This window comes from Elgaria multicarinata, chromosome 11 (genome assembly GCF_023053635.1).
Source record: "Elgaria multicarinata webbii isolate HBS135686 ecotype San Diego chromosome 11, rElgMul1.1.pri, whole genome shotgun sequence".
In the NCBI taxonomy this organism is placed as follows: domain Eukaryota; kingdom Metazoa; phylum Chordata; class Lepidosauria; order Squamata; family Anguidae; genus Elgaria; species Elgaria multicarinata.
In genome coordinates, this window is record NC_086181.1 from 47954208 (window position 1) to 47966451 (window position 12244).

Here is a 12244-nt window from a genome sequence, read left to right on the forward strand (position 1 = left end):
CTTCAGGCAGGCCTACCCAGATGAATTTTAAACCTAAGAATTTGAAGATGTTGTGATTGTTATTTTAATATTGAATTGGTTTTAACCAGTTTTATGTTGTATTTAATGTTGTTCCCTGCCTCGATCCAGAGGGAGAGGCGGGTAAGAAATAAATAAATGTATTATTATTATTATTATTATTATTATTATTATCATCATCATCATCATCATCATCAATAATCATAACAACAACAACGTTGGTGTCTCACACTGGGATGAGGAATGAGCCGTAGAATCATAGAATCATAGAATAGCAGAGCTGGAAGGGGCCTACAAGGCCATCTAGTCCAACCCCCTGCTCAGTGCAGGAATCCACCCTACAGCATCCCTGACAGGTGGTTGTAGGGCTGACATTGTGGTCTGGCTGGAACACCCAGCATCCTTCCCTGAAGGAAACTCCTGGCATTCTACCATGTTTGCATCTTGGGTTCAAGCAGAAGGTCCCAATCCACCTTACACAGAGCGTTGCATAACAAGGAGGACAGAGAGAGAGAGAAAGATCAATACGTTCTTCTTCCCAGGTGAGCAAGATCAGCCTCGTAGACCTGGCTGGGAGCGAGCGAGCCGATTCGTCGGGGGCAAAGGGCGTGAGGTTAAAGGTAAGAGCTCTCCCCGCCCGGATCCCGAAATGGCCACGCGGGAGGGGAGGAGCCTCGCTGAAGCCTTCCGCTCTGTGTACGTGTGAGTCTGCGTGTGCACGTGCATCACGTGGTTTTAGCTCTGAGCAAGCGCCTCTCTCTCCCCACCCTTTTTCCAGGAAGGCGCGAACATCAACAAATCTCTGACCACGCTGGGCAAAGTCATCTCCGCACTGTCAGAGATGGTAAGTGGTGCGTGCTGGGGGCTTTGCGTAGGGTCCCCGGTCCCTCCTCGCGCTTCAGTGTAAGGCTGTGCAGGGGTTCGGGGACAACGTCTGTGGGAGCAGGATGCCGCGGAAGGCCACGATTCTGTTTCTGGGGCTCCTGCTAGGCCCAAGGAGGTGGGTGACCAGGGAGCAGCCGAGCCAGGCCCCCAGCACACAGCCGAAGCACCTTGGGCTTCCTCCTCTGATTGGCCAGGCTCCGGGCTCCGGCACACTCCGCGAAGCACCCTGGGGGAGCGTGGAGGGAGGGGCACAGCCCTCCGGGCCCGGCTTTGGCTCCGGCCCTTTCAGGCTCGGGGTTCCCGTGGCTTCTGCCTGACCCTCCCCAGGCCAGAAGGAAACCGGCTCCTCCTTTTGTTCATTCCACGTTGTCTCCTGCCTCTCCAGCAAAGCAACAAGAAAAAGAAGTCTGAATTCATCCCTTACCGTGACTCTGTGCTCACCTGGCTGCTGAAAGAGAACTTGGGTGAGCGCGGAAGAGGCTGTTCTTGGAGGTGGGGGGAGGGAAGGGAGGGGGGCCCTGGGGAGGAGGCTCCGGGCATGCAGAGCTGGCGGCAGGAAGGCAGGAGGGATTACTTCAGGTCAGGGATGGGGAACGTCCGGCCCACGGGGAGGGGGCGGGTTCCTCCTCCAGCCCACGGCCCCATCTGAGCCCTGGAGGCTCGCTGTGGGGCAACCACAGGGATTTCCCTGCATGCCGCTGCTGGAATTCCTGCATTGAGCAGGGGGTTGGACTCGATGGCCTTGTAGGCTCCTTCCAACTCTGTGATTCTATGATTCTATGGATCCCTGCTGTTTCTGATCCTTGATTGGAGGTTACAGCGGGGATTCTGGGATTCCCCTTAGCAGACCGCTCATCTTCCCAGCTGGGAGGGCAACAGCGCACTGGGTGCTTCCCCTACCCTGGGTCCCGAGTGAGCCCTCCGGTCCTGCGGGAGGCCCAGCGCCCTCGAAGCCGGGCACCGGATGGCATCGGGAGGCCCCGCCCCTCTGTCGTACAGCCGTCTGCCCCCCACCCCTGCGTTAGAGGGAGGGAGAAGACGCCAGGCTGGGACATCTCTGTGAACGTGGATGCATGTCCTCAATGGGAGGAGAAGGAAGTTCACATCGTAGGGTTACTTCATTCAGGCAGCCTCTTCTTCAACCTGGTGCCCTCCAGATGCGCTGGACTTCAAGTCCCAGCAGCCCCCTCCAGCACGGTTGGAGAAGGCTGCTTCATTGGGACGAGGCTCCCTAGTAAGATTTGGGAGGCTGGGGCTGGAGCGTCAGAGACGGGGGGGTTCTGTGTCCCCCGAGGCTTGGCTGGAAAGAAAGGGGGCTGGACTCGATGGCCTTGTAGGCCCCTTCCAACTCTACCATTCTATGATTCTATGAAATCCCGGCGCTCTTGATGTTTTTCTTTTTAGCCAAGATCCAGGAAGCGGCCATTCCCTGCCCGCCCTCTGGGCCGCCTCCCGTGACCCCCGTTTCTCTTTTCCTGTTTCCCAGGGGGAAACTCCCGCACCGCCATGATTGCTGCCCTCAGCCCAGCTGACATCAACTACGAGGAGACGCTGAGCACCCTCCGGTGAGCCGAGGAGGCCCATGTGTGTGTGTGTGGGGGCCTCCGGGGGAAGGCTGGAGCCAGGAGGGGCCCGCTGGCTGGTGCAGCCGGAGGAGAGTCCCCACTCGTGTGCTGAGGCCCCAGGAGGCCTGGCTCTGACCTCTCTCTCTCTCTCTCTGTCTCCCTGCTAGTTATGCCGACCGCACCAAGCAAATCCGCTGCAACGCGGTCATCAACGAGGACCCCAACGCCCGGCTCATCCGCGAGCTCAAGGAGGAAGTGGCCAGGCTCCGTGACCTCCTCTCGGTGCAGGGGCTGTCGGCTACCACCTTCCTGGGTAGGAGCATGAGCGCATCTGGGGGAATGGATGCGTGTGCCCTGTGGGAGGGAGGGATCCAAGGAGCTCTTTGCATGCCCAGGAGTACGCTCTGCATCTTCCATGGCTGAGATGGGGAGCCGAAATCGGGTCCTCGTAGACTGGGGAGGTCTCTCCCTGAGGGGCAGGAGAGGCAGGAATTTGGCTTGAATCAGGCGGTTGTCTTTGGAATCATAGCATCATAGACTAGCAGAGTTGGAAGGGACCTACAAGGCCATCGAGTCCAACCCCCTGCTCAGTGCAGGAATCCACTGCACTGGATGCAGGGATTGGATGCAGGGGGGCGTCCAGCTCCTCACTGCACGTGTGCTTTCAGGCATCAGTCCTGGCGACCCTGGAGGCGGATTGGGCCCCACCTCGCCCTTTGCCTCCATGGCAGAATCCCCCCTCCTGCTGGAGCCCGTTGCCCTCAACGGGGAGTCGGAGCCGCCTGGCCACGCGGCCACGGAGGAGGAGATCATCTGCACGGAGGAGGCCATGGAGAGGCTTCAGGTGAGATGAGGGGGGCAAGTTCAGCCCCGGGCTTTCTCCAGCCCCCTTGGAAGAGGGAGCCCACGTAGGGGGTGGGGCCCAGAGTTCAGTGCAGACCCCTAAAGCCTCCACCTGTCTTACGCGTCCCCACGCCCTGGGAGAGGCCACCTGGCCTCCAGCTCAACGAGAACCAGGGCTCCCCTTCCCAGCTTCCAGAAGGGCAGGCAGCTGCGGTGCCCTGGATCAGCAAACGCAACCTAGAGTCGGTTGTGGCCCCTTAACAGGCTCGCAGGCTCACGACGGCAGAAGTCCGTGAAGCCTCATCCTGGGCTGCTCTGTAGAGAAGGGAATTGCAAGCCGTGGGGCTGGAGGGCCAGGGAATGCCGGGGAGGCAGTCCCGCCCTCTTCTTCCCAGCCTCAGCCTGCCTCCCAGGTGCCCTCCGAGGGCTGAGCTTTGGGCTGAGGCTCTCCCCTAGCGGCGGGGGGCGGGGGTGTGTGTCTTTGGACTGGAATAAAAGGCTCTCCGGCCTTCCGGCCTCTTCAAGCTTTTAGCCCAGAGCAGCAGGGGCTCAGCAGCCTGGGGGCTCTGTGTGTGGGAAAGCTCTCTAACCCGGCTAGTTGCTGGGTTCCCCTCCCTGACCCCCCCTCCCCCGGGGACCAGCCTCCCTGCCAGCCCAGGCCCTAGTGCTGGCTTTGAGCAGAGGGGTGGCGGCAGGGCGGGGGCCGTTCCGCTTCTCCGGAAGGCCTGCTCCCTCCCTGACTCCCTGCCCTGCCCTCGTAGGAGACCGAGAAGATCATTGCTGAACTCAATGAGACCTGGGAGGAAAAACTGCGGAAAACGGAAGCCATCCGGATGGAGCGGTAAGAGCAACAGCCCCTCTGGTGGGGGTAGGGGTGCTCTCCTCCATCCCCCCCCCCCCCCCGCTACTTCCCCTGTGGTTATCTTGCTAAGGCAGGAGAGGCTCCCTTGGATCCAGGCCTATTCTCTCTCTTTGGGATATTTGGATGGGCAGAATATCTGTAGCCCTTCAGGGTTGCAGGGATAAGACCTGAAAGCCTTTGAAAGCCTTGCCAGAGGACCCCCCAAGCCAAACGGCAGCTGAGCTGGGTGTCTGTGTGTGAGCAGGAGGGCGCTGGGGCACTCCTGTGCTGCTGCTGCTGCTGCTGCTGCTGGGCTTCCCGTGGGGGTGTGGGGTGTGGGGGGGCATCTCCTTGGCTACTGGAGGAAGAGCTTGCTGGGCAAGCTGGTGGGGGGGCCCTTTGCTTTGATCCGGTGGGGCTCCTGACTCGGGGGCCCTGGCTGAAGGCTCCCTTCTCTTCGTCCCTTTCCTGTAGAGAGGCTCTCCTGGCAGAGATGGGCGTAGCTCTCCGGGAGGATGGGGGCACCGTTGGGGTCTTTTCGCCCAAGAAGGTAAGCATGCGTGGCCGTGGCGTGTGCGCACGCACGTATAAGGCCTGGCATCGAGGGCAGACCGGCCTGGCATCAGGCAGCTCCCTACTCGTCCGTTCGGGCCACTGCGTGCCATGGCGGTGGCTCTCTGGGTCTCGGGCTGGGGTTTGCCTCCCCAGCCCTGCCTGCCCCCTGATATGGTGGGGCTGGGGCCGGGGACCCTCCTCCGGGCAAAGCGGGTGCTTCAGTCCCTTAGCTGCCGCCCCTCCCCAAAGCCCCCCTCCGCCAGTGAAGCCGTCTTGCACGTCCACCCAGTTCGTGCTGCAGTTGTTGTATACGATGTGGGCTTTTGAGTGGGGCGGGAGGGTCAACTTGTGGGTGGGGGTGGGGGTGGTGGTGGTGGGGCCCACCTGATGAACTCAGAACCTTCTGTGCACGTGCGGAGATTGGCCACACGGTGGCACCAGTGGCACAGTCGTTCCCTACGGATGCAAGGTGGGTGGGGGGGAGCGGTCTGGCTTTTAAAAAAATGCATGCATGCGAAAGACGTGGCCCCTGGCGTGGGCTGGCAAGAGGGAGCCCGTCTCCCCGCAAGTGACTCCCGTGTCTGCCTTACGCAGACTCCGCACCTGGTGAACTTGAATGAGGACCCGCTGATGTCCGAGTGCCTCCTCTACCACATCAAGGACGGCGTCACGCGGTAGGGCCCTCTGGGCTGTGGTGGGTTTGGGGACGGAGCTGCTCCCGCCGCGCGCATGCGCTCACCCTCCCCCCCTCCTTCCTCTCCCTCCGCTCCAGCGTTGGCCAGCAGAATGTGGACATCAAGCTGACGGGGCAGTTCATTAAAGAGCAGCATTGCGCCTTCTGCAGCGTCACCAGTGAATCTGGAGAAGGTGAGCCGTGGGCCGTGGGGGCCGTGGCGCCTCCGCCGGTGGGACTTCTGGCTTGTTCCCTAATAATGACGTTTCCTCTCCCCTCTCTTTGTGCTTGCGTGGAGCAGGGGGCCCTGGCCCATGGGCAGCCTGTGGACAGGTACTGGATTGGCTGTGGTGTGGGGGGGGGCTGCCTTAGCAGGTGTCCCGGGGCCGGCCCCACCTTTCTGGTGCTGTTTCCCACCTCAGATCCAGGCGCCGCCCTTTCTGCCTCTGTCCCCGTTGGCCTTCTAGGGAAATAAGCCCCGTGACGGAGCAGGCCTGGATCTCAGCTGTCAGGGGGAGGGGAGGGGCAAGGGGGCGGTGCCTGGTAGCCCTGCACCCTGTCCGTAGCGCTGGGTCTTCACAGACCACGTTTCCTGACCCCCTCTTGCAGCCGTGGTCACGCTGGAGCCGTGCGAGGGCGCCGAGACCTACGTCAACGGGAAGCAGGTGAAGGAGCCGCTGGTGCTGAGATCAGGTAGCGTTGGGGTGGCAGGAGGTGCAAACAGTGGCTCTTCGTCTCCTTCCACATTTGGGGCCTGGGCTCTGGGCTCCGGGCTCACTCCGCTTGGCAGCAGCCTTCGAGCACCATAGAGACAGAAGGGGGCAGAGAGCCCCCCTGGTTCTGAGGGAAGAGCTCCCGATGTGCCCTGGGAGACCTGACCAGTCTCTCTAGCGCCAGGGCCGGCCAGCCCTGCCAGCAGGGTGAGGCTGGCAGCCTGGCAGGTTTGAGGCGCCGTTAAGACTGGCAGAGTTGCCCAATGAGGACGTACTGCAGCGTTCCCTGAGCTGGCTGGAGGATGCTAGGAGTTGGAGTCCCACACACCTGGAGGAAGGCTGATGGGATGTGTTCTTGGGCGGCTTCTGTCAATTCCAACGGGCATCGTGCCCCGTGTTAAGGGGCAGAGCACCTGACTTTAATAATTTATCCGAAACAGGCTCAACGTTTCGGATAAACATCCGTGCCTTTCGTTTATGTTTAAGCTGTATATATTTTGTTCTTGTAGCTCCCGAGGAAGGATTTTTATCAGAAATGTTGAGCCTATTGAAGGAATTATTACAGATAAGAATTTTCATCCACACCAGAGCTTGTCTCTATTTTTCCAGTGCCTTCGTGGTGCTTTCCCCCTCTTTTCCACAGCAGGGCACCGAACGCCACGTCTTTCCACCTCCTTCCCTGGGTGCCTGTTGGCGCCCCCCCTCTCCTGGCATTCCCCTCCCTTTGCGGGATGGAAGCTGCCATCGGCGCGCACTGGCCAGGGTCTGTGGGCTCTGCTACGCTCCAAAACCCCTCATAGAATCATAGAATAGCAGAGTTGGAAGGGGCCTACAAGGCCATTGAGTCCAACCCCCAGCTCAATGCAGGAATCCACCTTCAAGCATCCCTGACAGAGGGTTGTCCAGCTGCCTCTTGAAGGCCTCGAGTGTGGGAGAGCCCACCACCTCCCTAGGTCACTGGTTCCATTGTCATACTGCTCTAACAGTCTGGATGTTTTTCCTGATGTCCAGCTGGAATCTGGCTTCCTTTAACTTGAGCCCGTTATTCCGTGTCCTGCACTCTGGGAGGATCGAGAAGAGATCCTGGCCCTCCTCTGTGCGACAACCTTTCAAGTATTTGAAGAGTGCTCTCATGTCTCCCCTCCTGCCTTTAGAACTTGTTCCGAGTTCCTGCTGCCTGCCTGATTCCCCTTCTCTCCCCCTTTCTTGTCCAGGCAACCGTATCGTGATGGGCAAGAACCACGTTTTCCGCTTCAACCACCCAGAGCAGGCGCGGCTGGAGCGAGAGCGCAACGCTCCCACCGAGAGCCAGGCGGAGGCGGTGGACTGGAATTTTGCCCAGCGGGAGCTGCTGGAGAAGCAAGGCATTGACATTAAACTGGAGATGGAGAAGAGGTGTGGGTCTGCCGGGGGGGAAGAGGCCGGGGGAAACAGTGGGGTGGGGCGAGAAAGGAGGGGCCCCCAGCCAACCAGTGGGGCCAGTTTGGGGATGGGTATCAGAACCGCCCAGAGAGCTTTGGCTATTGGGCGATATAGAAATGAAATAAATAAATAAATAAATAAATAAATAGAATAGTAGAGTTGGAAGGGGGCCTCTAAGGCCATCAAGTCCAACCCCCTCTGCTCATTGAAGGAATCCACCTGAAAGCCTCCCTGATAGGTGGTTGCCCAGCTGCCTCTTGAAGGCCGCCCGTGTGGGAATGGCCGTGGCTTCATGTGGGCCGAGGGCTTCTATTAAGGGAGCCAGGTTCTCTCGGCGGGGCACAGCTTGTACATGCCCAGAAGGCCTCTTTCCTAGCCCTTTTTTAGGGCGTGGGAACTTGCCACAGGAAAGTAGTTTCCCCAGCTGCCACGTCCCCGCCGCGGCACTTCTTTCATTTGACATCCTGGGATCCTTTTTGCAAGATGGTCCTGTGCATGCTGAGGAGGAAACTCACTGCAGGGATGGCCCCGGCTCAGAAATGGGGCGTGCGAGTCCTTCCGTGTGGCCTGGGGGTGTGGGGGGGGCAAGCACCTCCCTTTGCTGAACCGGCTTTGGGTCACAATTGCCTGTTTCTCTTCCTCCCACGGGCACCCACAGACTCCAGGACTTGGAGACCCAATATCGTCGGGAGAAGGAGGAAGCCGACTTGCTTCTGGAGCAGCAGAGACTGGTAGGGGCAGGGCGAGGATGCAAAGGGCGAGGAGGGGCCTGAGGGGGGCAGGCAGAGAGGTGTCCAGGGCTGTGCGATGCACCCGGAGGAGGAGGAGGAGGAGGCCGGTGTTGGGCGGGCGGGTTGCAGGCAAGAAGCCACAGACCCTGAAGTGACTCGTTTGGGGCTGAGGGGGTGAGAGCGGAAAGCACGTACAGACCCCATCCCTCCTCAGTTCTGCCCCTTCTCCCCAGTATGCAGACTCCGACAGCGGGGATGACTCGGACAAGCGCTCGTGCGAGGAGAGTTGGCGCCTCATCTCTTCGCTGCGCGAGAAGCTCCCTGCCACCAAAGTGCAGACCATCGTGCGCCGCTGCGGCCTGCCCAGCTCCGGCAAGAGGCGCGAGCCGCTGCGCGTGTACCAGATCCCGCAGCGCCGGCGGGTGGCGAAAGACCCGCGCTGGCTGACCCTGGCCGACCTGAAGATGCAGGCGGTGAAGGAGATCTGCTACGAGGTGGCCCTCAACGACTTCCGGCACGCCCGCCAGGAGATCGAGGCCATGAGCATCGTCAAGATGAAGGAGCTGTGCCGCCTCTACGGCAAGCGCGACCCCAACGAGCGCGACAGCTGGCGGGCCGTGGCCCGAGACGTCTGGGACACGGTCGGCGTGGGGGAATCCTCGGACGGCGGTGGCGGCGCTTCGGACGGCCGGGCCGGCACTCCGGGTGCCGACGTGGACGACCTCCGCGCTCACATCGACAAGCTGACGGACATCCTTCAGGAGGTGAAGATCCAGAACAACATGAAAGATGAGGAAATCCGGTCCCTGCGGGATCGTGTGGTCAAGATGGAGCGCGTCATCCCCATCTCCGCCCAGGTGAGTTGCCACCGCCGCCCTGGGCACCTGCTCCAGGCACAGGCTGCCAGGCCTCCGGCCACCCTTTCTCCGTCACCTCAGCAGCACGCCGGGGGAATCCTAGAATAGCAGAGTTGGAAGGGGCCTACAAGGCCATTGAGTCCAACCCCCTGCTCAATGCAGGAAGATCCACCCTACAGCATCCCTGACAGGTGGTTGTCCAGCTGCCTCTTGAAGGCCTCTAGTGTGGGAGAGCCCACCACCTCCCTAGGTAACTGGTTCCATTGTCGTACTGCTCTAACAGTCAGGAAGGTTTTCCTGATGTCCAGCTGGAATCTGGCTTCTTTTAACTTGAGCCGCGTCCTGCACTCTGGGAGGATCGAGAAGAGATCCTGGCCCTCCTCTGTGTGACTACCTTTTAAGTATTTGAAGAGCGCTCTCATGTCTCCCCTCCATCTTCTCTGCTCCAGGCTAAACATGCCCAGTTCTTTCAGTCTCTCTTCATAGGGCTTTGTTTCCAGACCCCTGATCATCCTGGTTGCCCTCCTCTGAACACGCTCCAGCTTGTCTGCGTCCTTCTTGAATTGAAAATGCCCCACAGGATGGCATCAACACCTGGCCAGCTTCAACAGAAGCCGTCGCTCTTCCCCAGGCACATCGGAAGAGCCCGGAAGCTGGGTCTAGGCGAAAGGCCCGACTGGCGCTGTGCCCGGCCTCCTTTCCACAGAGGCCGGCCACGTGCCTCGGGCAGCCCACAGAGGCAGCAGACCTACCTCCCCTAGCTGGTGCCCTCCGGATGCGTTGGACTACAACTCCTATCCTCCCAGTGATGGGTGTGGTAGTCTGGAGGGCACCAGGTTGGGAAGGTTTTGCCATCAGGCGTCCGTATTCTACGTCCCCCAGCATGAGATTCGGTCCCATCCTGCTGCCAGGGCGCTCCAGGCACAGGGTCCCCCTCCTGCCCCCACCCTCAATATGCCTTTTTGCAGGCTGAGCACCAAACGCAGCCTTCAGATCCTTCATGGGCCGTCTTGTCTTTTTGTGTGCTAAAGACTGTTTGAATTATTGGGAACCTGACCTCTCATGAAAGAACCCTGCCACATTTGCAGGGTGCGGTGCAATGTGGCTGAGCAGCCCCTGTGCCGTAAACTCCAATCGACCCCCCCTCCACACACACACACCCTTTATCCTCACAACAACCATGTGAGGTTGGTCAGGTCCAAGGTTGCCCTGGTAGCTGCTTCCGTGTGGATTTGAATGTGGCTCTCTTAAGCAGGACACACGCGCTGTTAGGGGATGAAATTCTCTCCGTCGTGAAATTCTCTCCCACCAGGGAGGGAGGGAGCCAGATTCCAGCTGGACATCAGGAAAAAACTTCCTGACTGTTAGAGCAGTGCGACGGTGGAATCAGTTCCCTAGGGAGGTTGTGGGCTCTCCCACACTAGAGGCCTTCAAGAGGCAGCTGGACAGCCATCTGTCAGGGATGCTTTAAGGTGGATTCCTGCACTGAGCAGGGGGTTGGACTGGATGGCCTCGTAGGCCCCTTCCAACTCTGCTATTCTATGATTCTCCTTCTCCCGGAACACTAGAATTCCAGTCACAGAGCAGCTGCTCGTCCCCTTCTGTCTGTTCCTGGTATCCCCCACCCCCCGGTAGGTCTGTGGCTTTGGCTCTTTCCGCGTGCAGAGTGCTGTTTGCGCTGCAGTGCCTTTTGCTCCCCAGAGCAAGGAGTTCTGCATCGTTCCCGTTTCCCAGGCGGGGCAGAACTGAAGCCGAGAGGACGAATGGCCAAGGTGCCCGCGGAGCCTGCTGCAGGCCTTTGCGCCTGAACCCGCATTCAGCCCCCTTGTCCTGCTACTGCCTGCTCTTACTCGGAATTTTGCAGCTCGAGTCAGAACTTGTTCGTTACCCTGGCGCAGAATTAGGAAAGGAGGGGGAGGCAGGTGGGCCCCAACTGAGAAAGAGGACGCGCTCTTCCTCTCCCATCACCCTCTGGAATATGAGGGGTGCTGGTGGGGGGCAGGGCAGAGGGCCAGCGGGGCACCCAGGCAGGACCAGACCCTGGGATCCCCGGCCCTCACTTCCTCCTCCTCCTCCTCCCCCTCCTCCCGTTTTCTCCCCTGCCAGGAAGACGAAGACCTGGAGAACGAGTGGGGCTCCTTGCTCTTCGCGGAAGGCCTCGTCACGGAGGGGGAAGCCAAGGAGCGAGGGGGCAGCCAGGACGCCTTGTGCCCCAAGGAGGACGAGGGGCCGTCCTGCTCCGACCGGGTCTCCCGGCTGATGGAGAAGGACCCGGCCTTCCGCCGGGGGCGCCTCCGCTGGCTGCGGCAGGAGCAGGCCCGCCTCCAGAACCTGCAGCAGCAGCAGCTGACGAAGACCTTGCGCCGCGGCCAGCCCCACGGCGCCCCGGGCAAATTCATCCCCCCCCAGGACTGCAAGCTGCGCTTCCCCTTCAAGAGCAACCCTCAGCACCGCTACTCGTGGGCGCCCAACTCTGCTTTCATGGTGGGGGGCGCTGGGGAGGAGGAGGGGGCGGCCCCAGAGGAGGCTCCCTCACCCCCGAGTCCCAGGCCGGCCCGGCGGAGCAGCCCTGCCCCCCAGCATAGGCAGGCCGCTCACTCGGCCCGGCGTAACTCCCTGGAGGGGGGTCAGCAGCAGAGGGAGGGGGGGCCGCCACCGCCGCGGGGCCGCCGGGGCCAGGCCCAAGAACACTACCAGGCCCGCAAGCGCAACTACTACCCCCGTCAGCACCAGCCGTACCCGCAGCACCGGCCCAGCAACCCCGACAGCCCCGCCCCGCCCCGCATGCGCCGGCAGCGGTCAGCCCCCAACCTCCAGCGTGAGAGCGCCGTGTGACCGCCGGACGGGGCTGCTCGTGCGCTCCCCACTCCGAGATCAGCGCCGTCGTGGTCACGGGGCGCCACTGACTTGCCCGTGGCCTCGTCACTGCGCACCGAGCGGCAGAACACTGCGTGACCCAGAGGTTGCCGCGTGGGGGGCAGTGAAACCAGAGGACGGGGCCGCTGGGCTGTGTGCTTGTTGCAGTGTGACTTGGGGGGGGGCGTATGGGATGAGTCGGCAACGGCTGCTTGGAGCAGGGGGCTTTTGGGGGCAAATCCAAAGAAACCGGGGTACGTTTTTATGGGAGCGAATTTGGGGGAG

General features: G+C 60.9%; 2 protein-coding genes across 3 annotated transcripts in view; one reads left to right on the top strand and one right to left on the bottom strand.

The window, feature by feature from the left end:
- The window catches only part of KIF1C (kinesin family member 1C), a 43463-nt gene extending 31510 nt beyond the window's left edge, over positions 1 to 11953 (top strand). For both annotated transcript variants that reach the window (XM_063137532.1, XM_063137533.1), the window contains exons 8-22: positions 561 to 638; positions 797 to 862; positions 1289 to 1367; positions 2390 to 2468; positions 2636 to 2781; positions 3137 to 3312; positions 4073 to 4152; positions 4627 to 4702; positions 5302 to 5381; positions 5480 to 5574; positions 5990 to 6073; positions 7308 to 7488; positions 8174 to 8246; positions 8480 to 9103; positions 11210 to 11953. In XM_063137532.1, the coding sequence (XP_062993602.1) occupies positions 561 to 638; positions 797 to 862; positions 1289 to 1367; positions 2390 to 2468; positions 2636 to 2781; positions 3137 to 3312; positions 4073 to 4152; positions 4627 to 4702; positions 5302 to 5381; positions 5480 to 5574; positions 5990 to 6073; positions 7308 to 7488; positions 8174 to 8246; positions 8480 to 9103; positions 11210 to 11938 (2646 nt within the window). In that variant the 3' untranslated portion in view covers positions 11939 to 11953. The remainder of the gene's footprint in view (positions 1 to 560; positions 639 to 796; positions 863 to 1288; positions 1368 to 2389; positions 2469 to 2635; positions 2782 to 3136; positions 3313 to 4072; positions 4153 to 4626; positions 4703 to 5301; positions 5382 to 5479; positions 5575 to 5989; positions 6074 to 7307; positions 7489 to 8173; positions 8247 to 8479; positions 9104 to 11209) is intronic.
- INCA1 (inhibitor of CDK, cyclin A1 interacting protein 1) overlaps positions 1 to 12244 on the bottom strand; it is a 222711-nt gene that overhangs the window by 62362 nt on the left and 148105 nt on the right. The window lies entirely within an intron of this gene.